Source organism: Emydura macquarii, unplaced genomic scaffold (genome assembly GCF_026122565.2).
Source record: "Emydura macquarii macquarii isolate MOO-44397 ecotype Brisbane River unplaced genomic scaffold, CSIRO-AGI_Emac_v2 contig_2452, whole genome shotgun sequence".
Taxonomy (NCBI): Eukaryota; Metazoa; Chordata; order Testudines; family Chelidae; genus Emydura; species Emydura macquarii.
In genome coordinates, this window is record NW_027132589.1 from 457,279 (window position 1) to 483,178 (window position 25,900).

At 40.0% G+C, this 25,900-nt stretch overlaps 1 protein-coding gene across 1 annotated transcript in view; it reads left to right on the plus strand.

Moving 5' to 3' along the window:
• The first annotated feature begins 3,332 nt into the window (after positions 1–3,332).
• The window catches only part of GMDS (GDP-mannose 4,6-dehydratase), a 533,671-nt gene continuing 511,103 nt past the window's right edge, over positions 3,333–25,900 (plus strand). Inside the window, exon 1 of the mRNA XM_067562592.1 lies at positions 3,333–3,854. Coding sequence (XP_067418693.1) covers positions 3,747–3,854 — 108 coding nt within the window. The 5' untranslated portion in view covers positions 3,333–3,746. The remainder of the gene's footprint in view (positions 3,855–25,900) is intronic.

Consider the following 25,900-nt stretch of genomic DNA (forward strand, 5'->3'; position numbering starts at 1 on the left):
TAAAACTTTTTCCACAACCATGAGGGCTAGAAACTTAAATAAAACAAAAGCAACTGAAATTTAAAAAAGAAAAACACACTAAATATTATGAGACTCATGATCAAATTTTGTGTTTAAGGTTAACTGCTGATGGTCTGACTCACAAGTCTGCACACAGAAGTCTTTGTCCATTGGCCATATAATTAAAATTTAAAAAGATAAGATGTTTGACAGGTCCGCTGCATTTGGACTTGTCCAGAATTAACAACAAATATATCTCTTGTCCAGAATGGGTTTGAGGCATAGACACAGGTGAGATAGAATAACCCCAATTAATTTTGGAATAACAGGAAAACTATTATGTTTGAAACTGCCAAAGTATACATTTCAAAAAGTCAGTGTCGGACTACACCATAGTTAACTGAGAAGGTGTTTGAGCTGGCCTGAAAACGACACTAAGTGAAAGAGAATGGCTTGGAGATGGAAGAATGTAGGCGAGAATGTAAGGAACTGAGCAGTCAGATTCAAAAGCAGACTAGACGAGACGAGTGACTATATCAGGGCAAAATGTATGGAACCTGAGTACTGTAAAGACAGTAATAATACAAAAGGTATGTTCACAGTGGTCAGACTTACCAAAGGTTTTCCCTTTGATCAAACATAATGATGATGATCATGATGGTGGAGCCTCGCTGAGAATGGAGAGAACATATGGCTCATCAGAGTGGTGCATACTATTATGAAAATGAAGCCTGGAAAAGCTCATGCCTGCCATTGTAAAAAGTGAATAGCAAATAAAGTATTGATTTTATGTGGAAGATTTGTAATGACATTTGGATGACTAGAAATTGGCTAGAAGACTGGAAGAAGAGAATTTTTCTGCCCTTACCAAAGAAGGGAGACATAATACAGTGTAGTTACTAGTGTACCATCTCCCTTATATCGCATATGAGCAAGGGTCTCCTCTGTAGAACCTAGGATAGCATGAAACGAAGGATAGAAGTGGTTTCAGAGAAGTCCGAGGCACATGTGACTAAATTGCAAAATCTGTCACATGGTTGAAAAATGCATAGAGTAAAATTACCCATTGATCACTGTGATGCTGTCAAACCAGGTGCCAACTCATGTCAATGCCCCTAGCCCTCACTGAACACTGACATGCATACCTGGAAACCAGTCTGACTCACCTGTGTTAGAATTGTTAAAACAGATGTTAAGTTGATCAGTATGTGTTTGGCATTTAGGCTTGTAGGATGCTGCATGTATTGATCTCACTTATAACATTTTTAGCCATGGTATAAAGTTTATATTGTGTGGTTTTTGCATTGAAAATGTGTAACTCATAAACAGGAAAGAAGCATTAATTAGTATAAAGTGATTTTTTTTTTGCTCCCTCCCCTTTATATTCTCCAAAGGGCACTGTCTTTGTCTCAAGAGCCAGACTCATGGAGTTGAATGCCAGAGGGGACCATTGTGATCATCTAGTCTGAGCTCCTGCACAGTGCAGGCCACAGAATCTCACGCACCCTGCTCTTTAATAGACCCATAATCTTGGGCTGAGTTACTGAAGTCCTCAAATAATAATTTAAAGACGTCAAGAGACCCCACCATTTATTCTAGTTTAAACCAACATGTGATCTGCACCCCAGGCTTCAGAGGAAGGCAAAATATCACCAGGATCTCTGCCAATCTGACGCAGGGAAAATTCCTTCCTGACCCAAACAGGGCGATCAGATAGACCCTGAGCACCAGCCAGCGACCTGGTATTTATCCCTCTGATGTATTTATAGAGAAAATCATATCTCCCCTCAGCCTTCATTTGGTTAGACTAAGCTGCTTGACTATCCTCTCATGAGGTAGGTTTTTGATTCCTCTGATTATCCTGGTAGCCCTTCTCTGTACCTGGTCCAGTTTGAATTTATCTTTTGCCCCCATGTCCTGGGGCTGCAGACTCTGTGCCTGGGTGTGCTGGCTAAGCTATTTCCTCTGATGCTTGTTAGTTTCATAGCTTTCTTTTAACTTATATGTAAAATATACTTTCATTGTTCTTGGCTGTAGTCAAGCCAGGCAGACAGTGAAGTGACATTCCTTTGCCTAGGACAGACTTAATTTATACACTGCCCCCACAACACATTCTAAGAACATATTTCTAGCATACATAATTCTTTATACACAACACATACATACATCACACAGTGCTATTCCTATCCCGTTCATCATTAGTTTACATGTGATACCTTTTACAAGATACCTTCTGGATCCATAGTATGATCCAGGCTGTTGGGGGTAGCATGGGGGATCAGTTCTGAACTGAGCTACACTATAGGGGCCCTTTATCCGTGACCAGTGAGGGGCACTTAGGGTCACACTTCTTGGAGTTATTGTAGTGAAAAGTTTGAAAATGTGAATCAAGTGCACTTTAAAGGCACTTAAAAAAAGAACCTGATCATCTTTGTTGTAAAACTATCAGTCTGGATGGGGGAGGGAGGATGGACTCATGAGTTTTGGTCATGTAGCAAGACTGCTGATCTCTTCTTTTCTCTAGCTGTCTTCCTGTGGGATCCCTGAGCAGCAGAGCCATGACTGGCGGCCCTTGCCTAGGGTGACCAGATGTCCCAATTTTATAGGGACAGTCCTGATATTCGGGGCTTCTTATATAGGTGCCTATTCCCCCTCCCCCCCACGATTTTTCACACTTGCTATCGGGTCACCCTACCCTTGTGCCAGGTGCCCACTGCCTGCTGTGGCTGTGCTAGCTCCCAGCTGGCTGCACACCCGGACGACTCAGCGCCACCACCGCCTTCTCCGGCCACTGCCCCTCCCTTTGCCTCTGCTCGTTCCCCCCAGTGGCAGGGCCCCGCACTGGTGCGTGCAAGAGGAACGCGGCTGTGGCGCGTTTCTGCGGCCCGCTAACCAGAGGGGCGAGGGACGCCTCGCGGTGCAGGTCTGCCCGCTGGAGCTTGCGGCAGCAATTCGCGACTCCACGCTGCAGGGGGCGCTGTGGGCGCCAGGCGCAGCCGTTGCGCCGGGCTGGTGTCGCTCCTTGCCCTCGCCGCCTCTTCAATGCCGCATCAGGAAACCGGGTCTCGCGTTCGGCTACTGCTGCTGCCGGAGCCGAGCTGAGGCAGTCCCCGCCCCCATCATCCAATCAGCAGCACCACCACCCTACTAACCCGACCGGGCAAGGTTCTGTGCCGGGGTTCCTGTCTCTTTAAGGAAACGCCGCCGCTCCTGATTGGTTGGTGGAGGCCGCCGCGGTTGCTTTTCAAGCAGGGGAGAGAGAGGGAGAGCGTGTGTGTGTTTACGCACGCGCGCGCGCGCTCGGGAGGCGCGACCCTGAAACCCTGGCGCGCGCGCGCTCCTGGCCGCCAAGTGCTAGCTTGGGGCTGCTGCCGGGAGCTGAGTGGCGCGCGGCCGAGGCTGCACCTGCGGCTGCACCCTCAAGGGAGGAGCTGCCGGCTCGGGACGGATGGGTCAGGGCACGCGGAAATGCACCAGCGCCCAGCAGCAGCCTCAGTAGACCCCGCCCCCTCTCTAGTCGCCCAATTTCCTCATCCTCGGTCCAGGTAGCAGCCCATGTCCCTGCCAGCCCAGTTCCCCTCATCCAGCACCTTGACCCCTCTGCCCCTCCTACCAGTGGCTGCAGCGCCGGTTCTTGCCTTGCCATCTTTGCACTTTGCTCTACCTCTCCTTCCTCTTGCACCTTGGTCTCCTCCCTCCTTCTCCTGCTAAAGTGCAGCCACCGGCTCCCTCCCCTCTCCAGACGCATGGCACAGCGGCAGCAGGACGCCAGCCCCAGCTCTGTAGTGACTGTGAGGGACTGTGCAGACATGAATCCCAGGAAGGTGGCTCTTATCACGGGCATCACTGGCCAAGTAAGTGGTGGGGGGTGGGAGAAAAGTACAAATGCAATTGCTTCTTGTACCCCAGCCAGTCATTAGGAAGGGGGTTAGTGCCACATGTGGCGTCTGCTTGATGGCTAGCTAAGCACACGCTCATCAGTGTGGTTGTATCCCAGCTCTCTGCTGTGCATCAGTATGTATTGCATTGATACCCTACTGGAAACAAGGACTGTGGTTACTGTCCAGTGTGTTCCATTCAAACTGTTTTTGGCCCAACTTTATCCTTAACTGATATTGGTCAAAGAGAGGAAATAAACATTTGCAACCAGCACACAAGAATAGTGTCTCATCTCCAGTTTTCTAGGTTTTCTATACTTTTACAGCTTCAAGAATAGCACAACCTGTGCTATTTACATGCAGAAATGAGGCCATTGGGATCTTAATGTAGAGTATATCTGAGGGCACTTGATTTGCAAGACGCAATTCTTAATCGTGTTTAATTCTATAGAAGTGGTTTAAATGCTAAGATTTGGATCAAGTTTTTATTTTATTTGGAGGAGAAGCAAGCTTTTTACAAAAGTCAATAGATATGAAGTAATAGGAATGCTATAATTTTAATTCTAGTGAAACTGGATATTAGTGTCTGAAACCGGTGCAACAATAGGAACTGTACAGTGAAATTGACATTTATAGTCCAATCTGTGAGAAATACAAAAGGGAAAAACATAAAGAGTGACAATTGCCCAAAGGTGGAATTTGCTTGCAAAACACTATCATTGAGGAAAAATTAGCATTTAACAAGAATATACTCAAACAGTGATATTTCTGTCTAATGACACCCCTTTTATCCAGTATGCACCCCTTTGATATATCACAGCTGGTTCTTTTGTAGGCCTTATTGGAACTTGTTAGATTCCAGAGGATGAATCATCAGAATTTGTATTTCTGCCTAATAAGTGAGTGGAGGCCTGGGTGTTACCCTTAAAAGGCCCAGCTTCCAGTGATTTATCTCCATTCCTCAAAATAAGATGTAGAGAGTAAAAGGCTCTATGAGGTGGAGCCAGTAGCCACTTGGTAAAGGGTTGTGGTGACCATGTAACCCTGAGCTAACCAGCAGGAGGAATTGATGGTATGGATATTGAAGCCATCTATGACATTTAAATCAAATGGTGGTGAGGCCATTATAGAAAGGAATTGTCTGAGCTCGAGTAGGGTGTAGTACAGCCTGGTCTCTGTATTATACAGTATATGCAAAGCCTGTGCCTCATTCTTAGATCACAGTACTGACTCTCTTATCCGCTAACTTTTCATTTAATAACACAAATTGAAGAGCAGGGTCACTATTAGCCTAAGCGATGGACCCCTGAAAAAAACCCCTCTGGAACATCTAGTGTGACTGCAGAGTGCTGAACTCTGTCTATTTCTAAGGTCTCAGTATTCCTTATTCCTCTCTTGCACCACTACAGCAGTGGAGAAGGTCAAATCTTCGCAACCATTGTCTACTCCAAATGCTGTATACCCAGGTCATAGCAGTACTGCTCAACCCTTTTGGTCACTCTAAAGTGAACATCAAAGGGAGGCAGTTGCTGCAGTTGGGTTGCTAATTTTTTTTTTCTTTTTATCACATGAACCTTGGTTTATTGAAAGTTAGCTTATGAATGGTGAACATGGTGTTGTTTCATATAGGAAAAAATATTGATGGGCTTGATTTATGCCCATTTCAAGGCCCCTTTACTTTGTTGTGGCAGACATTAGCGTAAATTAGGATAAATTCATACTTTATGAATGAAATAGCTTGACTAAAGTGGTTGGAAAGAAACTCTTATAAAGAAAAGAGAAATGTTAGGCTTTTACATTTTGATGTTGTCCCTTTGCAAGTTTACTGAGAAAAATATAAGCAGTCAGTCAAATATTGGTACAAGGAACAAATACGTCTCTTTAGGTGTTCGCACATGTTGCTATTACCTGCTTTCTTTCATAGGTCAGGAAGGCTTCGGAGCATTAGCTGTGCGTGTATGTGGGTGTGCACTTTGGAGATGAATGGAGAGAAATATTAAAGGCTGCTGCAACAGGAATAAGCTTGTTTTGGCTTGACAGGCAAAGGATAAAATACAAAAGACCACTTTTCCATGCAAGAATGAGGAAACATTATTTTAACTTAGTGGCCCGGTGTAGCTTTGCAGGTAAAATGTGATCACTTCCTTATTGACGCAAACTTCCTTGCCATTGAAACTTGATGCTGTGCTTCTTTATGGCTGCTAATAATTGCGTCTAAATTGAGCTGCCGAGAGCTAGATTTCTCCCCCCCCCCTCCCAGAGATGTTAAATGCCTGTGACTCCAATTGAAATAATGGGGGCTGTGAGTGCTCAGCATTTTGGAACATCCATTTCTTACCATTTCGAGTTGAACACCAAAACTAGAGAGAGCTTTTGCAAAAAGTGGCTTGTCCAAACCCATATAACAGGCCAATGGCAGAGTTGGCAATAAAACCCTAATTCATAGTCCATTGCTCTGTCCACTAGATACTGCTACCTGGTAGAAGTAAGAGACTTCTGTGGAGTTGCAGCAAAAGCTATAGTCCTTAGGAGTCTTTTTAAATACACATAGGTGTCTGTCTTTGGTCACAACAACCTTTTAAACCACAAAGTATGAGTCCTATTCTAAGTCCTCTTCACTGTGGCTTGGCCTGCTTTTTTGAGCTTGTTGCAGAAAAGAGAAATTCACCTGGCATCATGATAACTTCCTTGCAGGCTCTTTTGGTGGGAGACATTCTTCCAAACTACCCTTTAGTTCCAGTCTTCTGTGTATGTAGTGGAGTATGAAACATACATGGAGAAAGATGTGGGCTTTTCAGCTTCTGTGAGAGCTCCAAAATAAGATCAAATACTGGTCTTGTCCCTTAATCTTAATAGCACGACCTTGCCCTGATGGTCTCTCTTTCATAATCTTGCATCTGGCAACATTGTATAAAGGTGGCCTACCTAGTAAATATACATGTTAGGTAGCAAGGCTGATGCAGGGTAATCCATCCTGACATTGTCATTTTCAGGAAACTTTCCTTTATTCTAAATTCTTTTCCTCAGTTTACATAATTGCTTACTCTGCTACCCCAACCCCCGAATTGTTGTTAATGTTCCAGTAGAGGACAATGAGTGACATATGGTACAGTTAACATTTCCATTTCTTCGAGAGCACATTCTTGTCATCCTTGTAAACAGGATGTGTGCAGCGCACAAAGTTGAAGAGGTTTACAAGGTGTTAGTTAACTTTGTGTAGGGCGGAAAGAATAAAGGACTTGCCCAGGACTTGAAAGCAAGCCTTGGCCATGTTGTGTTTAATGCAGGGGGGATGAAATAGCGTCGAGGCATTGAAATTCAGATTTGGGAGGGTGTCATTGCCAAAACACTCAACCACAAAACATACCTAGATATTGCTAGTATTTCTGAAACTGCACGGAGCAGCAGCACTCTCTTCCTTTTCTTCTTGCATCCAACGCCCCAAAAAAAAAAAAAAAAAAAAAAGGGGGGGGGGGAGGAAAAAATCCTGCCTCTTTCCTCTGGTGCCTGTTTGTGCTGTTCCTTTGTGTTTGGCCCTCCTTTCTGGTTGTCCCTCCCAAGCCTTTCTAGTCCTTCAAGAGTTTTGCTTGTGGGATTCTAACACTCTAGAAACTGGGTAGCTTCCCTGTCCTTCTGCCTAATTAGGTGGCTCAAACCAATTGATAACAAGCAAATTTTGGAACTAAGTGTTTATCAGTCTGTCTGATTCGCCTTTGCAGGGAAACTTCTAACTAGCTGCATTCTAAAATGGCAGTGACTCCTCAGAAGAGGTGTTTTGGAACAGTCACAATACTGAAGTTATCCTGTGTGCTCTTCCAGGCCCTTCTTTCTCTCAGGAGCAGGGTTCCATTGGCCTCGCCTACCCCGGAGTGGGGATAGTGGGAACTCCATACCTCTGTGAGGGACTCAGTAACACACAAGAATCCTGGTAATGGAGTTGGGAGCCCTTTTCTGCTATTCCTCCCTCTCCCTTCCAACAAAACCAAACAAAAAACTGTATAATCTTTAGGCACTTTTTGAGCCCAGGATAGATGGAATTTTCTTCCTCTTAGTCAAACTCAGGTGTACTTCAGAAGGTTGTGCATTCCTGGGTCTAAAGGGCAGTGGCAGCATAAGAGCGGATCAGCAGTCCAGTTTCCAGGTTGTTCCCCTTCCGGGAATGCAACTTAGTGGTAAGACCAAAATTCCTTGGACTCTGCAACAGACCTGTATGTCTCCCTCTGCAAAACTCTTAGGTAGCCTTCCTTTTGTGCTCTGCTTGTGCTGCAAGGTAAAATTTGAGTTTTGTATGTTTCATTTCAGCTCTTTTGTTCACTTGTTCAATCTCTGCAAAATGGAATGAAGCGGCTGTGGAGAGGATAGTAGGGTGTCAACAGTGAACGAAATAAAATAAACCGAAATAAAGTGGGTTTTAGAGCAGGTAGGGTCTAGTGTCCTTCTTTGTAAAGGTAGTCTAACATTCCAGCTATCGTAGTTCTAAATTTTCCAGGTAGTACAACTCTAATCTGAGTTGGGAGCATTGCATATGTATATTGCCCTCATTTTTCTCATTGCTCCTTAGCCAAATAAATAACAAATTGAAGATTTCTTTATTAATCCAGCTCCCCCATTTGACACAGCCTATTCCTTTTGACATAAACTTCCCAGCAATTTACTGGACTCCTATACACTGGTTGAGATGCTCTTGTTTCTGCCATGTCTAACTCTTCAAACAATTAGGCAAAGATGTTGGAAGTCAAAGAGAAGGTAGTGATATCAGAGCCTGCCTCCTTCCAGTCCTATTTTTGAAAAGTCACTATACCTTACGATTGCATGTGAGGCTGAGGGAGGTGAAACGGGACGTAATCATAGTCCTTACAAAGGCTTTGTTTACCACAGGTTCTTTGCTAAGGTTGCTAGGCAGATTGCTACAATTTTATTAAAATCTGTTTGATTTCTTTTGTCACTCCTGCTTTTACATGCATTGTTCAGCAGGCACATTTCCTCTCCCCAGATTTGGACACTCCCAGGGAAGAAAGCGTACACACTAAAACTGATGTTTGCTGCACATGCTCTCCACCTCCCTGTGGATGGAGAACTTCCTTCTTTGAGTGTGTCTACCTGGCATCGTTTGCTGGTGCTAAAGTCTTAAAACAAAGAGAAATGAAAATATAAGTCTGTCATAAACCAAAAAGTGCTCTAATAGTAAACACAATAAAATTTAAAGACAAGTTGATTGATTTTCTGTTATCGGGATGGGACTAGTTTAGTGCTAGGTTGTTTTGAACAGTAGTTAGACTTTTATGCTTTAACAACTTGATTTAAGGGTGTTGTAAAATAATAGTATAACGTAAGTCTGGATTAGTGGGATAATTAAATGGGAGCATCTGTATTTAGAGAGCGTGACAGAATATCAGGGCAACGAATAGAAAAGGTACACGATAAGCAAGTTCTCTGATCCAACTGGTTTGTTAGCTACAGGAATGTACTTCCTTTGGGCAAAGGATGCTGCAGGTCTTGGCTTTTTTCCTAGTGAATTTACTAAAATATTTGAGAGTAGATAGAGTTGTTTGTTGTGTAGAAGTGTGCTGATTGTAGTATATTTGGGTGGGCTGGGCTGGAAAAAAGACCTTTGTAGTTTTAGCTACTGTATACAGTAGGTAATGGAAAATATTTCAGATTTTTTTTCAAGTTTTACACTTAGATAAGTAGGCCAGATCATAACCATTTTCCTTGAAATGCCACGTAGCAGAGAGTTCTCACTGGCTGCAGTGAAATTTAGCGTAGGGGAAAAAGCTCTCTCTCAGCAACTCCTCTGTCCCTAAAAGTGCTATGTTACAAGCTCATGCTACAGAGAGTGTCAGTGGAAAAAAATTGTGGCTTGGACTACTTCACGTATCACCTCCCTCTCTTCCATATAATAAGTACCCAGCTTTATGTTGTCTTCTGGTATTCCCTCTCCTTGTTAGAGATGGCATGTCTTCACCCATTCAGCTGATTGGGGAGGGTACTGCATTACTCTCTCATTCTAATGAGCTGGTCCTACCAGAATCTGGTTGAAGCACATAATTAAAAATTTTATGCCGTCAGTTTCAGTTCTGTACCTGTTCTGGCCCTTCTCATGAGCATTAGCCACTTCATCCTTGAAGCACCATATCCACTTCTGATACTATAAATAAGAATAAGTTTAAAATTTGAAGAAAATCTTGTGCCTCAGTCTGTAATCTGTGATGTAAACTCTGTAAACTCTTTTCCACTTTTTTCATGCTCTGCTTCATGAAATGGGTGAACCTCTCTAGGGCAGGGCTCGACAAACACCGGGCACCAGGTCGCCATGTTGCCTAGAAATTTAAGTCTAGTGCCTAGTATTTCTCTGGGGGGAGCAGCCACCGTGCTCCGGCCAGGGCGACCCACCGCTGAGCCCAACTTGTCTGTCTCCTTAATTTTTGGGCTGGCTCCTAGCTCCAAAACAAATTTGTCGAGCCCTGCTCTAGGGGCATGAAAATGTAAGACTGATATGCATAGAAAGAAAGGAAGCCCCAAGTAATGCAAGGAGTATCTGTGCATACTCCTCTCTCAGCTCATTCAGATACTGTATTGCTTTATATTGGAGGCTCTTCTGCTACTAGCTAAAACATGTCTCCTGGACTCCCTACCACCTGTCCTTTCCTCCTGGTCCCACATTCACATGCTTTTGCCAGTACTGAGTCTAGAACTACAGAACTGCTGTAATACTAGTTGAAGATTAAACAATCAGTTGTCAAACTGCAGTGGTTCTGTGATGCTACCAAATTAAACTTCCATTGGATTTGCACAGGATTTTGGGGAAAATTTTTGGGTTTGGTTTTTTAATAATTGCCAAGGAATTCTTGTCAGGGACGGAATGCACAGTTTTCTTCCTGCTGTTACTTCCCTCAATGCTCCATATCAGAAGTGATGTAGAATTGCCTTCTTGCATTCGGTTTGTTACAGGGAAGCCTACAAGTTCTTTTCCTGCATGCCCCTCTAAAAGCTGTATTTGTAATTAATTTATAGTACCAATGGGGCAGTAGTGGTCTTTCCTTTAGTGTCTTATACAGCACTGAGCACATTATCAGCACTAAACAAACTCTTTTCTACAAAGGTATATCAAACTTGCATTATTTACTTAAGTTATATCAAATGCAACAAGCATTTGTTAATACAATATTAGGTCTGGGATTTTAATTGTATGAAAGTCAGGATACTTAGAGTTGAGGTTTTCATATCACTGTAAATTTGATTCTCTTATATATGCAGTACAGTTGTCTTTCAGTATGTTCATACATAACCAATGTGCAAAAATACAGAATGCCACCCTGTCACAGGGTGTCTCGCCTCTGTGAATGAACTAGGTCTAGCTCCTCTGTCCCTGAACAGGTACTCCTAGTTTGGTCAGTGAAGAGAATAGCCCATTACTTGAGGTCTCTAAAGGACCAGGAGCTTTTGGTGAGAGTCAAAAGTCTGGAGGTTGTCTCTGGGGAAAGCTTCAGAGAGCAGAAAGAGAGAGGAATGATCAGGAAGCAGCAGAGGGGCTAGCCTGTTGAACTTACTGAGTCTCAAAACCAGTGCCAGGAAAAAAAGCTGAGAGATAGGAAGCCATTAGAGGGGCTAGCCAGCTGTTCTTCCTGATCCAGAGAGAGCCAACATCAAAAATTGTGGACGGGGCTGACATCTAAGGTCAGCAAAGGGTGATGCGTGATGGCTCTCAGAGGCAGAGAGCTGAAACTAGAGGGCTAAAGAGGGCAGTACCGGAGAGCCTGGTTGCGTTGAAGGACGCCAGGGCTGTATTTGGTGGATTGCCTGGATTACGGTGTTGGGGCTTATGTGCACAGGGCTTTATTTCGTAACAACAGGGCTGTTTGCACATAGAAAGACTCTTTGACTATTTCTGGGGGCTCAGCAGGAGGGAAACTGAGGCAGGCACGTATGTCTTGCTGGGGCATGCAGGTGGAAGGTGCTTTAGGTGGGGCTGCCCTGTGTCTCACCCATATGCATTTGAGACTAGAAAAAAGTGCTCTTTTAAAATAAAAAAAGCCCTAGCAATCTTGTTTAAATTCTACTAATGAGTTAATATGGAAAAGATGCACTTTATTTCAGAGGTATTTACAAAATATTATGTCATATTGCACTTTGCTCATATGGGCATTGTTTATACTAACAATTTTTGGGATGTGTCCTTCTGTTTGTGTGGCCACTGGCTGGAATGCTTACGTAGACAGGGTTTGGGTGTCTTTACTACACTTGTCTAGATCTGCTCTGACAAGGGATTGTCAATAAATAAATTGCCTGGACTCTATCTATACTAGTAGAGCTTGAGCGCTTCGTTGCTGCCTGTAGGATTCTTCAGTATCTGCAGTGAAACTGAACAGAGTATTGTTAATTTTGGACTATGGTTTGGGTAATTCCTGCGTAGCAGCAAAGGCATTGGAGCTGTGGATATGCAGACTCATAAGGAGAATGCTGCTTCCATTTCTTTGCACTTGGTTAATAGTTCTAAGATTATGTTTCACAGCTGTAAATGCTAAAATCCCTTATATAAATATGATCTTAATTCTGTAGAAATTTATGGTTTGAACTTCCCACAAACTGAATCAGCAGCTGAGACAAATCTGTTTGTTGCCTTGGTAAAGGCAGAGGCTGTAACCAACCTTTGGCACTTTGATCAGCTCTGTTCTTTGAAGTCTCTGAGTGGGTAATTGCTCCCTGGTGGTGAGGGGCTGAGCTGAGATTATCAGGGAGACTTGGTGTATAAAGTCATTTGCTAGGTGAACTCCAGAACTGCGAACAAAGGCAGCTAACTGAAATGTTTCAGAGAGGGGCTGTGTCATTCAGGTTCAACTCTGCATGCAATTTCAAGATGGCCAGAGGTAGAACAGTAGTAGTGACCTGCAACAGATGTGCCATGTTTTTCCTGCCTGAAGCTAGAAGGGACTTCCTGTGCATGAAGTGCAAGTTGGTTGCTGTGCTGGAGGAGAAGATTCTTGAATTGGAGGAGCAAGTAGAGATGCAACAGAGAATCAGAAGCTTAGGAGTTTCTTGACAGACATGTCCAGGAAATTTCAGTTCCTCAGGTTCAAGGAAGAAAGGAGCTGGTCCTATGGAGTTGGAGAGAGAGGAATTCAGAGGAAGCCTGGCAGTTCGTAACTACGAGGCAAGAGATCAGGGCTGCATTCTACAGGGCTGGAGATAAGTTTTGGCAAGTTGTGGCCACTGGAGAGATTACGATCAGGAGGAATTTCCAGAGAGGTAGATGCTTTCAACTGATACTGGGTCTTCAGTGTGGAAACTGTGGAAGATAGTTCTCAAAATCCGGCTTGACAAGAAAACAGAGATAAAGGGGACGTAGCTGTGGATGGCAGCTTGGCCCAACCTGTAAGAAAATCAAGCTTGCTCACAAAGAGCTCTCCAACCATTCAAGGAAGATAAACAATCCTTTTTGGGATTCAGTACTCAGAAAAATTGGAAGAATATTCTGTAAGGGATGGGCACTCAACAGGATGGTGTGCTGCCTTCCTGGAGCCAAGACGAGATATTGCTCTAAGATTGGATAGGCCTTTCAAATCAATGGGCAAGGATCCATTAGTGATGTTTCATATCAGAACTAATGATACCGTGTCATTAGTTCTATCTTTCAGATAGTAGTTGACTGCAGGGAACCCTGAAGAGTGCTGAAGAACAATGTCCAAACAATCTTCTCTGACAGCCTTCCTATCCCATCAGCAAAGAAAGACAGAAGACATAACATTGTAGAAGTGAACTGCTGACTAGGTAAGTGGTGTAGGGTGGAGGGTTTTGGTATTGTGGAACATTAGTCCACCTTCTATGGAGCTGTCTAATTTGGGTGGCCTCTGTCTCAATAGAATGGGAAACAATCTTCTCAGGAAGAGGCTGCCTAGAGTGATCAGGAGTGCATTGAACTAGTAATAAAAGAGAAGAGTAAAAAGGAGGATGTTACAAGCATTCATCACAAAATGGAGAAGTTGAGGAAAAGAATTAATCAAGGAGTCAAAGGACATGAGAAGAAATTGTTTGTCTATACACCAATGCTGAGAGTCTGAGACAAATGAATTTCAGTTGCTCGTTTATGAGCATAATTTTCATCTTGGTATTATTGAAACTTGGTGTGATTCCTATGACTGAAATGTTAAAATCAATGGTTATAGCCTATTTAGGAAGGATTGAGTGGGTAGAAAGGGAGGAAGAGTGGCACACTGTCTTAAATGGCATTTTCTATTTCCAAGTCACTTACAGTTGAGAAGAAAATGATCTGATCCATAAGTATTCAGATGTCCTAGCAGGTAAAGCACAAAATGGGGTATCAGTTGGTGTCCGCTACAGTCCAGCAAATCACAGTAGGAAACAGAATGACTGCCTATTATGCACCTGTCTGTAGTGTGTAGGGAAAAAAAAGCTGTGAGATCATGGCAGACTTCAATTTCGGTGACACATGCTGGAGGTCTCATGCTGCCAGTACTAAAACATACTTGGAATTTCTAAATCATTTTAGATAATAATTTCCTAGCTCAAAAAGTGTTGCATCCAACATGGGGGAATTCTGTATTAGACGTCATCTTGACAGTTAAAGAGGAACTGATCACAGGATCAAAATTAATGGATTACAGGATTAAATTAATGATCACGGGATTAAAATTTAATGGTACTTTATGTACAAATGAGTTGATTACATTGATAATGTACAAACAGAATAAAGTCCAGACTAGTGATGTATGTACTTGGTGCTTTTAAAAGGGCCAGTTTCACAAAGCTGAAAACAATCTGAGCCAAATTAGTTAGGAGGAAGAATTTAAACAAAAAAAGGGGAATGATAAAATTGGGACTTGTTTAAGAATATTTTACTAAATATCCCAAAAGCCACAATGAAGGAAGGAAATATATAACAAATAGAAGAAAGGGGAAGTTGATAGTAATGAATATAAATCTGATGCTCAGAACTGTAGAAGATTTAAGGACAATAAGAAGTGAAAGTATACTCGGAACAAAAAGAATCCAACAATGGCATTGGTCCATAACTTGATGGAAGTGGTAGCATTATTAAGAATAATGTGGAAAGGTTAGAAGTGTTCAATAAATATTTCTGTTCTGCATTTGGAGAAAAAATGGGTGATGTAGTCATGCCTTTGATGACACTCTTTCCAGTACACTAGTATCTTAGGAGGTTGTTAAACAGCATTTACTAAAGTTAAACTTTTTAAATCAGCAGGTATAGATAATTTTCATCTAAGAGTTTAAAAAGAGCTAGCCGAGGAGCACGCTGGACCGTTGATGTTGATTTTCAGTAACTCTTGGAGTACTGGGGATGTCCCAGAAGACCGAAAGAAAGCTAATGCTGAGCCAATATTTAAAAAGGGGAAACAGAATGACCCGGGTAATTATAGGCCTGTCAATCTGAAATTGATCCTGTGCAAGGTAATGGAACAGTTGATATTGGACTTAATTAATAAAGAAATAAAGGAGGGTAATATAATTCATGTCAATCAAGATGGGTTTATGGAAGATAAATCCTGTCAAGCAAACTTGATATTTTTTCATGAAATTTACAAGTTAGTTTGATAAAAGGTAGTAGTGTTGATGTAATGTGCTTAGACTTCTGTAAGGCATTTGCGTTGGTACCACATGACATTTTGATTAAACTAGAATGATATGAAATTAATATGGCACACTTTCAATGGATTGAAAACTGGCTAACTGATAGGTGTCAACATGTAATTGTAAATGGGAAATCCTCATTGTGTGAGTGTGGGGCTTTTTTTTTATGTGGGGGGGTGGAAGGGGGTGAGTCCTGCAGGGATAGATTCTTAACATTTATATCAGTGACCTGGAAAAAACCATAAAATCATCCCTGATAAAGATTGCAAATGACACAGATTGAAGAAGTGGTAAATAATGAAGAGGATAGGTCACTGATCTGGATCATTTGATCAACTGGGTGCAAGCAAACAATATGTGTTTTAACATGGTTAAATGTAAATGTATACACCTAGGAGTGAAGGATGTAGGCCATATTTACAGGATGAGAGACCATATCCTGCTAAGCAATGACTCTGAAAAAGATTTGGGGGTCGTGGTGGATAATCAGCTGAATATGAGCTCCCAGTGTGACTCTGTGGCCAGAAGAGCTAATGAGATCCTTGAATGCATAAAGAGGGGAATCTTGAGGAGGAGAAGAGAGGTTTTTACCTCTATATTTAGCACTGGTGTGACTGCTCCTGGTATACTGACTACAGTTGTGGTGCCCACAATTCAAGAAGGATGGTGATAAATTGAAGAGAGTTCAGAGAAGAGCCATGAGAATGATTTAAAGGATTAGAAAACATGCCTTGTATTGATAGACTCAAGGAACTCAATCTATTTATCTTAACAAAGAATTTTAAGGGATGACTTGATTACAGTCTAGAAGTACCTATATGGGGAACAGATATTTAATAATGGGCAGAGAAAGGTATAAGATGATCCAATGTGTGGAAGTAGAAACAAGACAAATTCAGACTGGAAACGAGGTGTACATTTTAACAGTGAGAATAATTAACCATCGGAACAATTTACCGGGGTCACGGTGTGTTCTTCATCGCTGACAATTTTTAAATCAAGACTGGATATTTTTTCTAAACTCTAGGAATTGAGGAAGTTTTATGGCCTGTGTTGTATAGGAAGCCAGAATAATGAGTGGTCTTTTCTGGCTTTGGAATCTGACACTATGAACCATTAAGGAAAGCTTTATCTTCACCCCTGGGAGTTTTCAATGTATTTATGATCACAGTATGGTATCTGTTCATAAATGCTTACTCTTTATAATCACTAACATACAGTGATTGTCATTAAGCTGCAGTTTCCATTATATTTTTATATTATTGCAACCACTTTTATTCAACTATACAATTCAACTACTTCCTTCAAATTTCACAGAGGTAAAATAGTTTGAATGTGGAACAAGAATGAGAATTTAAAGGTACACTTTGAAGAAATTCACAAGATACTGATAAGAATTTGAGAATGGAATAGCCTCCTTAACATTAACTGTCTCTAATATCTGTGTCTATAATACCATGTTTGCAAGTAACCTTTTTGTACTTTAGCATTAGTCTTACATCATGTTCCAAAGAAGAGCTCTGTGTAAGCTCGAAAGCTTCTCTCTCTCAAACAGAATTTGGTCCAATAAAAGGTATGACTTCACCCATCTTGTCTCTCTCTAGTAAAATTACCACTGCAAGCACAGTTATAAATCTGATATTTAAAAAAAAAATAAAAAAATGGGGAAATGTAGGTGAAATTCTAGATCACTTAATTTGTTTGCTTCTCCAAATTTGTTTGGAGGGATATTTTTGAAACCTGACTTTTCAAATCAGAAATCAACATTTCAGTAAGTTAAGGAGTTAGCAGAGGCATTTTTTATAATACAATCCAGATGTGCCACACAAAATCATGTATATGTTAGTATTACTTACCTTTATCACATCACATAACATCACATCTAGTTTATAATCAATTAAATTACAGTAAAATGTAACACAGGCTCTGAAAATTGAAAACAACCAGTATCTATAGATGTTAAAATTCCCTAAACAATAATGCTGTACTTGGATAATTGAATTAACTAAAGTTCAGAAGGGATGGTTTAAATTATTACCAATTTATAAAACTTTTAGTTAATATTTAAATGTTTAAACTGGGAAATGTGATAGGGAAGCTGTATATTGGGAATGCCTGTGTGCTCAATCATTTACATTACTGTTGGCACTTGCTATCACATACACATACCACTTTCATTTAAAACTGATCATCCAGATGTAGCGTACGGGTTCTGTATTCCTATTGTAAATACTTCACGGAATTTCAGAATCAGCTGGCGAAATGCTCAGGCCCTCATTCTTGGGATAGATTTTGTCAACTTTGCTTAGGGTGAGTAGTACTCTACAAATAGTTCCAATAAAATCAGTCTAGCTGCTCGTGGAGAACCAATCAACACAAGTAAAGGTGACTGAATCTGACTGGTGGTTGTATTACATGAAACTCTTGATTTCACTAGATTGTATAGCCTATTAGAATTGTTACATTTCCCATCCTTTTTATTCACTATCAGTGTAATGGTGGTGGTTATACTAGGCAAAGTATATGCCTGCAGTTAAATTTATTTTTGCTGAGGGTGCAGAGTCATATTTTACAATTTTTGATAAAATTTTGCATAGTAACATATCAACAACTTGGTAAATACTGTGATTCAGGAAACATTATTATGTGATTGTTATATTAAGAATTCTTCTCTATTCCAAATTTATATTAAAATATAACTGAACAGTTGCTAACTGCTTTTATAAAGATTATTTTTCTGAGACTACTATATTTTTGTGGTATATTGTACTATATTAAATAGGCCCATACAGTGGCAATTGGAAATATGGGAGCGGGGTTTCATTATGTATTATTGAAGTCTGTGGCAAGCTGTTGACTTAGATGGGAGTATGATTGGGATCTGTGTCTATTTCTGCTGTACCTGATAGCAAAATTTAAAAAAATTAATTATCTTCATTTGTATTGTTCGTACATTGTATGCAGCAAGGGATAGTAAATTACAGATAATTTATGTATAAAGCAGTATATACATAGATGAGCAGCTGCAAAATAAAGAGAGCCTGGATTACCCTCCAACCTGCCTAATCTAGACCTGGAAATTCTGTAGAGGCAGTGAAAGAGCCAAATCAGAATGTCTTAAAAAATCCATAATTCCTAAATACAAATTAGGTTATGCTTTTTACATTAGTAGAGCTTAATCCTCTTATTTAAAAGGACACTGTCGAAGTATTTTAAACTGTTTGAATTGCCTTTAATTTAAATATTATAGGAAATGCCTTATGGATTTTAAAATACCTAAGTTTTTGGTTTTGACTGCCAGTTGGACTGTACCCCTCTCCACGCCTTCTTGCTACAGGGCTGCCCATTGTATGTCAGCGAAGAGGAAAAACAACCCACTACTCATTTTTTTCCTGTAGGATGCTGATATGTTAAAGAAATACCAGTGAAAGAATATTGATTTGTGCTTGACAAATAGTGGAAAAGGATTGAATCTAGTCCAGTTTATAATAGGAGGAACAAAAAATTATTGTACCTCTTACTTCATTCCTGACTCTCAAACAGATAATGTTTCCTAAGCTGTTATTGCGCTGGAGGAACCAATAGTTCAGTTCTATCCTCCTTGACTGCCTGATGTGTTTTGTCTTACGCCACACTAGCCCCACTAGAGCATGTCTTACATTGCTCTGTCACTTGTGAACACTGTATGGTGGACATTAAAACATTCTCATTTCTCCGAGTCTCCCAAGACTTTGTTAGTTCTTTCTCCCACTTGGGTATGTCCTTCAGCCTACTGTTTCCATGTGATGCCTGGCATGCTCTACTTTCATGTTATTCATGAACCCTTTCTTTCATCCCACTCTACCTGGCTCCACCTTAACTTTCATAATTACCTTCTAGCTGAACAGCTAGGTAGCCTCTGTTTTCCCCTTCTATAATATAAACACTGTTTTTCATGAAGTGTTGTGGATACTACTCAGGAAAATAAGGGGTCTGAATTTTGCATTTCTGACAGGGCTAATTGAATTTAAAAGTGCTATGTTGTGAGGAGAAAAACAGCCCAATTCTTTTACTATTACAGCAAAAACTTGAACATTTTCAATCTTACGAAAATCTCTTGGAAGCCCACACTCTGTTTCCCCTGTTGGCTCAGGGACGCTATGGCATTTCAGTGGAAGTTGAAGACTGTCCATATTTCTCTCATAAAATGTCCCCATAATTACTTTCAAATGTTGGCTCCATTGTATGTGGCCTGTTCGTGTGTGAAGGGCAGGATGGAGGCCAGATTTTAGCTGTAGATGACTGGAAAAGGGAGTGGGTGGCCAAAAAAAAAAAAAAAAAAAAAGTAACGAGAACGTTCTGGTGACAGAAATGCAAACCCACACTTTTAATTAAGGTCTGAAGTCTTGAGAGGTGCAATGCGCTAGCAAATTGCAGTGTATCAAATTCAGTTCTGACCGCAGTTTTAGAGAATTACAGTGTTGGGGTTTTTAATTATTTCTATCAGATTCATGCTAAGAAGCAGTTTGCATTTAAAGGAACACCAACTGATAATCAGCTGCTCTAGTATGATTTTTTTTACCTATTACAAGAAGCAGTAAAGATTACTGTAAAGGAGTTACATTATTGTAATGTTACTGTAATGGAGTAATTAGAGTTTTTCAGCTTTATTTGTGCATTTAACGGTATATAGTTTGTGTGTCATTCACTTTCTTAAAGATAGGAATATGTTCTAAATGGACAATTTGTCAGGCAAACTAGAGATGAGGAGCCATACTTGAAAATACTTGACTTGATGAGATTTCAGGTTGAATGTGTTTCTTTAAGTATCCTTAATGCATTTATTTTTACTTTCATTGGGGATCTAGGAATGAGAACAGTGGCGGGGGACCGTAGACTGTTAAATTGGTCTAATAGATACAGTAGTTGGATCTGTGTCATGACTTACTCACATGGAGGGAAAAAAAAAACAGGATATAATTCCCAAACATATACACATTTTAAAACAAACAAACAAAACCACCCACATTTAAATTACACCAGCATACATCAAACTCAACAGAAGTTATCCTCTGATCTATGCTTTTTACAGGTAATATATTCACAATCCAAATTCATTGAGATTCATGTCTTTAATCTTAAGCTTGTTTTTCAGTTTAATCACTAGCCAACTGTAATTTTTTCCATGTGATCTATTCACCATTGTCTCCAGTGTATGATGGTTTATGATGACCTCCATCAGTATTAAGATGATTATAGTTTTAAAGGGTGAAATAATTTTAAATTGGTACAGTGTCTAATATACTGTACACATTGAGAGAGCTGTTCTGCATTCCAGTTACATGCCTTTGGGATTGGCTTCATGCCAGTTAAAAATACATATACATATATTGCAGGATCTCCCTACAGTAAATCCCTGATGTGTTTGATTCATTGAAGTGCTGAATTTCTCACTTTTTTCTGGGATAATCGCTGCCCCAAGTCAGTTTAAAGAGTGCTGCATCTATTTTCATATATACTTACGGCTGGTTATTCATTGCTTCATATTTTGTGCCTTGTATAGAAGAGTTAATCTGCTTAATTGAAGAACTGCAGGTGACTTAATATCAAATACTCATTAGAGAAAATGTCTTCAAATCTGCTAAAACACAGTAGCCAAGTTTAGAAGACCTATAGAATTTGACTGCATATCAAGAGCATGCTCAAATCCTAAAGCTGACATGGTCTTTACATATGTATCTAATGCTTTCTTAAACAATACATATTAGAGTAAAATATAGTGGTATGTAATTTTTTCCCAGAATACCTGTAGCTGTTAAACCTGCTTTCTGCAGTAATTACCTAATCTTTATTTTAAAGTGAAGTCCTGTTTGAGGCATTGAGTCATATCCAAAGATTGGATTTTATTATCCATTATATTAAATATAGTTGATTTTTGTTGTTGTTTATATTGGGTAGAACACAAAACTGCTCGCTATGGGTATAGGCCTAATATACCTGGTTCTAACTGAAAGCAGTTTTTACAGCTCTCTGTTATAAGCAGGCCTGCTATGTTGTGTTTTCAAGTTTAGTCTCCTTGAAAATAGCCATTTCTCTCCTTATTCCAGTTTTTCATTGCTGCTGCCACCTGGGAAATCCTGGCAGATGAACACATGCAGTGTTACTATCTTTAAGTAAATGCTTGAAGGTGTATTTGAAGTAGAGACTTTGTCACCTTTTCTTGTTCCTCACCCCCAATATCTACATAAACTTTGAATGTGCCTAGCTACAGGAACTTCCTGGAATACATGTAAGTTCATGTTGATATTGTATAGCTACACCTGTCATCTGTAGTGTTAAAGCATATAAAACCAGCATTTGATTGAAACAGGATTCCCTTTGCTTCCACAGAGTCCCAATTTAGACACCAGCATTAGGACATCAAGGAAATGATTTGGGGCGTAGCATCACGGTCTGGAGTAATTTAGTTAATGCTTCTCTAAGCTCTCAGAGGAGTGGCCAATCCTTCTTTGTTTTTAGTGAGAACCAAAAACTCAGTATTCACTTGTGTGGTTGCTATTTCTAACCCTATTAAAGTAGTTAGAGATTGATACATTGCTTCTCTTGTGTATAATAGGATTAACGCTGCAATACTCGATAGCTCTTTGCAGTGCTGCCTACTAGAGAAATTAATTTGAGAGCAACTGGAATTTGGGGTTGACAGATTCCATAGCCCTACTTCTAGGAATGACTTTTTTAAAATTGAAAACAGGAAGGAAAAGAAACTCAAACTTTTTCTCTTGGCTCATATTGAAAACTCTTTTGGACTGTTGTTGAAACATGAATAGTGAAAACAGAGGTAGTGCACAATTGGTACAAAAAAGTATTTGGTTTTTACAGCTGATACTTGCTGATGTTTAGAAAATGTTTGTGTATGAGGGAGACTCATAGTATTATTACTTATATGGATTTTTAGGGCATATCAGATGTAGTATGTACATACATATAGCTTCACATAAATGTATTATATAATGAAGTACTTTAATTGGGCATAGCTTTCAAAACAGCAATCTTAGAATCTTAAGCTTCATAGTCTGACTAGCTTTGGACCAGACCTACATAACTACACAGACTGCGAGTGTACTGCCATTCTTGATAATGTATTTAGAAACACTTAGTTGATCGGTTATTGCGGCTGCTTAATCCCCTTTGAAATGATGCAGGAGATGGAAAAACAAGAAACTAGTGAAGTTTAAGTTTCTGGTCCAGATGTTGTTGCTGTTTTTCTAGCCCAACTAATTCCAGTGGCTCCATCCTTGCTACAGGAAAAGCTGTATTGTAAAAACTGGCTAAAACACAGCACCTCTGTACTCTGTTTGAATGCTGTTGTGAGTGGCTGGGGATTAATGTTCAAAACCAGTTTTAAAATTATACTTTGATCTCAGGAAAATGTTTCACTTCCACAAGAATGTCTCTTGAAAAGCCCTGTACTCTAATTTATTTAACACTAGATGATTAGATTCAACTTGCTTTGTAGGATAACTGCTACTAGTCTGTAAAACTGAAATCTACCCTGATATCACACTTCCACTATTTTTAATTCATGTGTTTTTGAGGTTGTCTGATGTTGTTGTCGAACTTCTGGTATGAAGAAGTAGATTGTCTGCTCACCACAATATGAATATTCCTTATGACCGCCAAACCTGCCTACCCTTTACCTCTGCAATTGTGACCCCATTGATTACATTTTTAAAATAAAGCTCATTTATGTAGCTTTTCTTTTAGTAAAATATAGAATGGTTTGACATTGAAATGCCAGCATGTCACATACTACAGCAGACAGTATTAAAAATAGAGGATAAAATTCAGCCCTGTATAGGGGATGCATGCAATACACTTGTTAAGAGTTTAAGTTGGGCCTAGTGTGTGCCCTCTACACAGAAATTAACTTCACCCAGAAATAGTATAATTCTTCTGGAGAAAATTTACTACACAATTTAAGCTGAGGTCTGTTCTGTATAGATGTGGCAGTGATTATGGACGAGTTTGGTATTTGTGTTAGTCTTTTGAGGAGAAATAAGGTGTGTGCCACTAATTAACCATCAGTTTGATTTTTTTTTTAAAGGATTTTTTTATTTTCCCTTGACTGTAGCATCGATTCCTTGATTTTTTTTGTTTTGTTTTAATTTATAAATATGTAACTTTTTTCACTTTATTGCTTATTCACAAATTATAATTCTGTGATTATGTAAAGGCTACCCACTTCAGTAAGTCCTGTTTTTTCTCCTTAGTATCAGAGAAAATATTAATCTTAATCTTTTCATAACTTTTTTTACTTCTGAAATTTTAACAAAATTGTAATTTACTCCTTAAACTGCTTATAATCCTGAGGTGGTGTTTGTTCAATGGAGGGGTAGGTGCCGTCCTGCTTTTCCTGGTGTAGCTTAACAGTAATACTCTGCTATAGTGAAGCTGTCCACCTTAGTAAAGGCAGAAAAAGGTAAAATGACAGTCTGTAAAATCAACATAGTGCCATTTACAGGACAGAATTAATATCAAAGACATACAAACTTCATACAAAGGCAAATGGTAGAAAATGTAGTCTTTTTCTTATGGTAGAAAATATTTGTAGCCAAAGATTTTTATTACATAGCATTGATGTATCAAATAAAAGCTACTTCCTCTTCCAGAACAGTGTCAAATGCATCAGTTTGGGAGTTTCTTTGCTCACAATAAGTATATTGTGAAAATTCCCCATCTCCCTGTAGGCTTAAAATAAAAAGTGAATTAGTCTGTGTAATATCACTTCCATGTGTGCGCACACCCTGTTTTGAAAATAGAAGGCTTTAGATGAATAAACTTTCTAAAATAGCAATTGCCCACATTACTTTGGCTAAGGACAATATATTATGAAGCACTTTTTTCCTCCGCGCGTTTGAACACCCACAGCTTATCCTCGGAGAAGGAAATGAGTCAGACCCAAATCTTGATTAACAATATAATTCCTAATTTTTTATTACTGGTGGTAAGTGCTATATGTGTACAAAGTATCACAGCCATAAAAGGCTTTGTATTTCCAATATATTTATCAGCTCTTACCCCCATCTCTCTCTTAAACCTATTCTTTTACCAGGTGTTCTATATTCTTGTATTTTGTTACAGTGTAATAGTTCAGTTCTGTGCTATCCATTTCTAATGGATACCTGAAGAGAATCCCAGCCACTGATTTTTGTCAGGAAAAATCTTGTCAGTAGAGTCATGGTCGTCAGCTGCTGCTTGTTACCAGCTTTGAGGATAGGATGATGGCTAACTTTAGAGCTGACATCAGCTTTTTAGTTTCTCAATTTGAGTAGGAAGGCAGTTACCCATATGGAATTATGACGTATGTGTCTTTCTAAATACTGTCTCACTGTCACAGCTGGATTGCTGTGCTGTGATGCAGCTAGGTAATAAAACAGTACTTCAGGATACATCTATCTATCCTTCCCTGGGAGCTGGAAGAGTTGCCAGTTTATTCCCAGAGTCAAGCTTTTCTCATGCTTGAAAAAAGCCACTGAGTTGGCCAACATAACTTTTTTTTTACTGTTTATGTAAGGATTTAATCTTGTCTAGATGTGCAGACATCTGCATACTTAATTCCTTTCTGTACTGAAGAATTATGGGATTATTGTGTTAAAGAATAATTTTAGAAGGTGCTGGAATTGACCAGAAAGCAATACTTTTTCTTCTGACCTCCCTTAGGGGAATTTTTGGAAGTTACTCACTGAGTGTTTTCAGAGTAGTAATTTTTGCAGGGTCCATTTCAAATAAGTTAATATTTTATATTTCAAAAAAACCTTTAGAAGTTTGCCTTTCTGAGTTAGTGGCAACATTTTTTGGGGTCTGATTCTCAAGTGTTACTCAGGGTTGCACAGTTGAGTTATTCTGTTTCAAATTCATTCACTTTTAAAAAGATGTTTGTGGAAAATGGGCTAGGGAGCACCCAGGCATATTTGTGTAAACTTCCCTCTTCTGACTGCATTCCGGTTAATGCACCTTAGTCCAAAGCTGCTATAAACCTAAATTGCTGCTCTTCTATGCTGGGTTTCTGAGCAGAGCCTTCCAGTTGTGCTAAATGGGGCAGATTCAATGGTGGTTTCTGATATGGGCCAAAATCCCAGGCCTACAATGGCAGAATACATACAAGGAGCCTCTCCTACTCTTATTCAAAATCTCAGTTGACATATTAAGGAGCCTCTCCTACTCTTATTCAAAATCTCAGTTGACTTTAATGGGAATAGAAAGAAACTTATATATTATTTTACTATATTACTTCCTGGAATATATTTAGGGGTGGCTAAAATACAGGATTTGTCCAGGGATGGGGCAGGAGAGGTCAAGCTTGGGCATGAGGGCTTGTGATCTTCAGAAACCATTCCTCTCTGGAGCCTGAAATGGAATCCAACATTCCTGAGTCT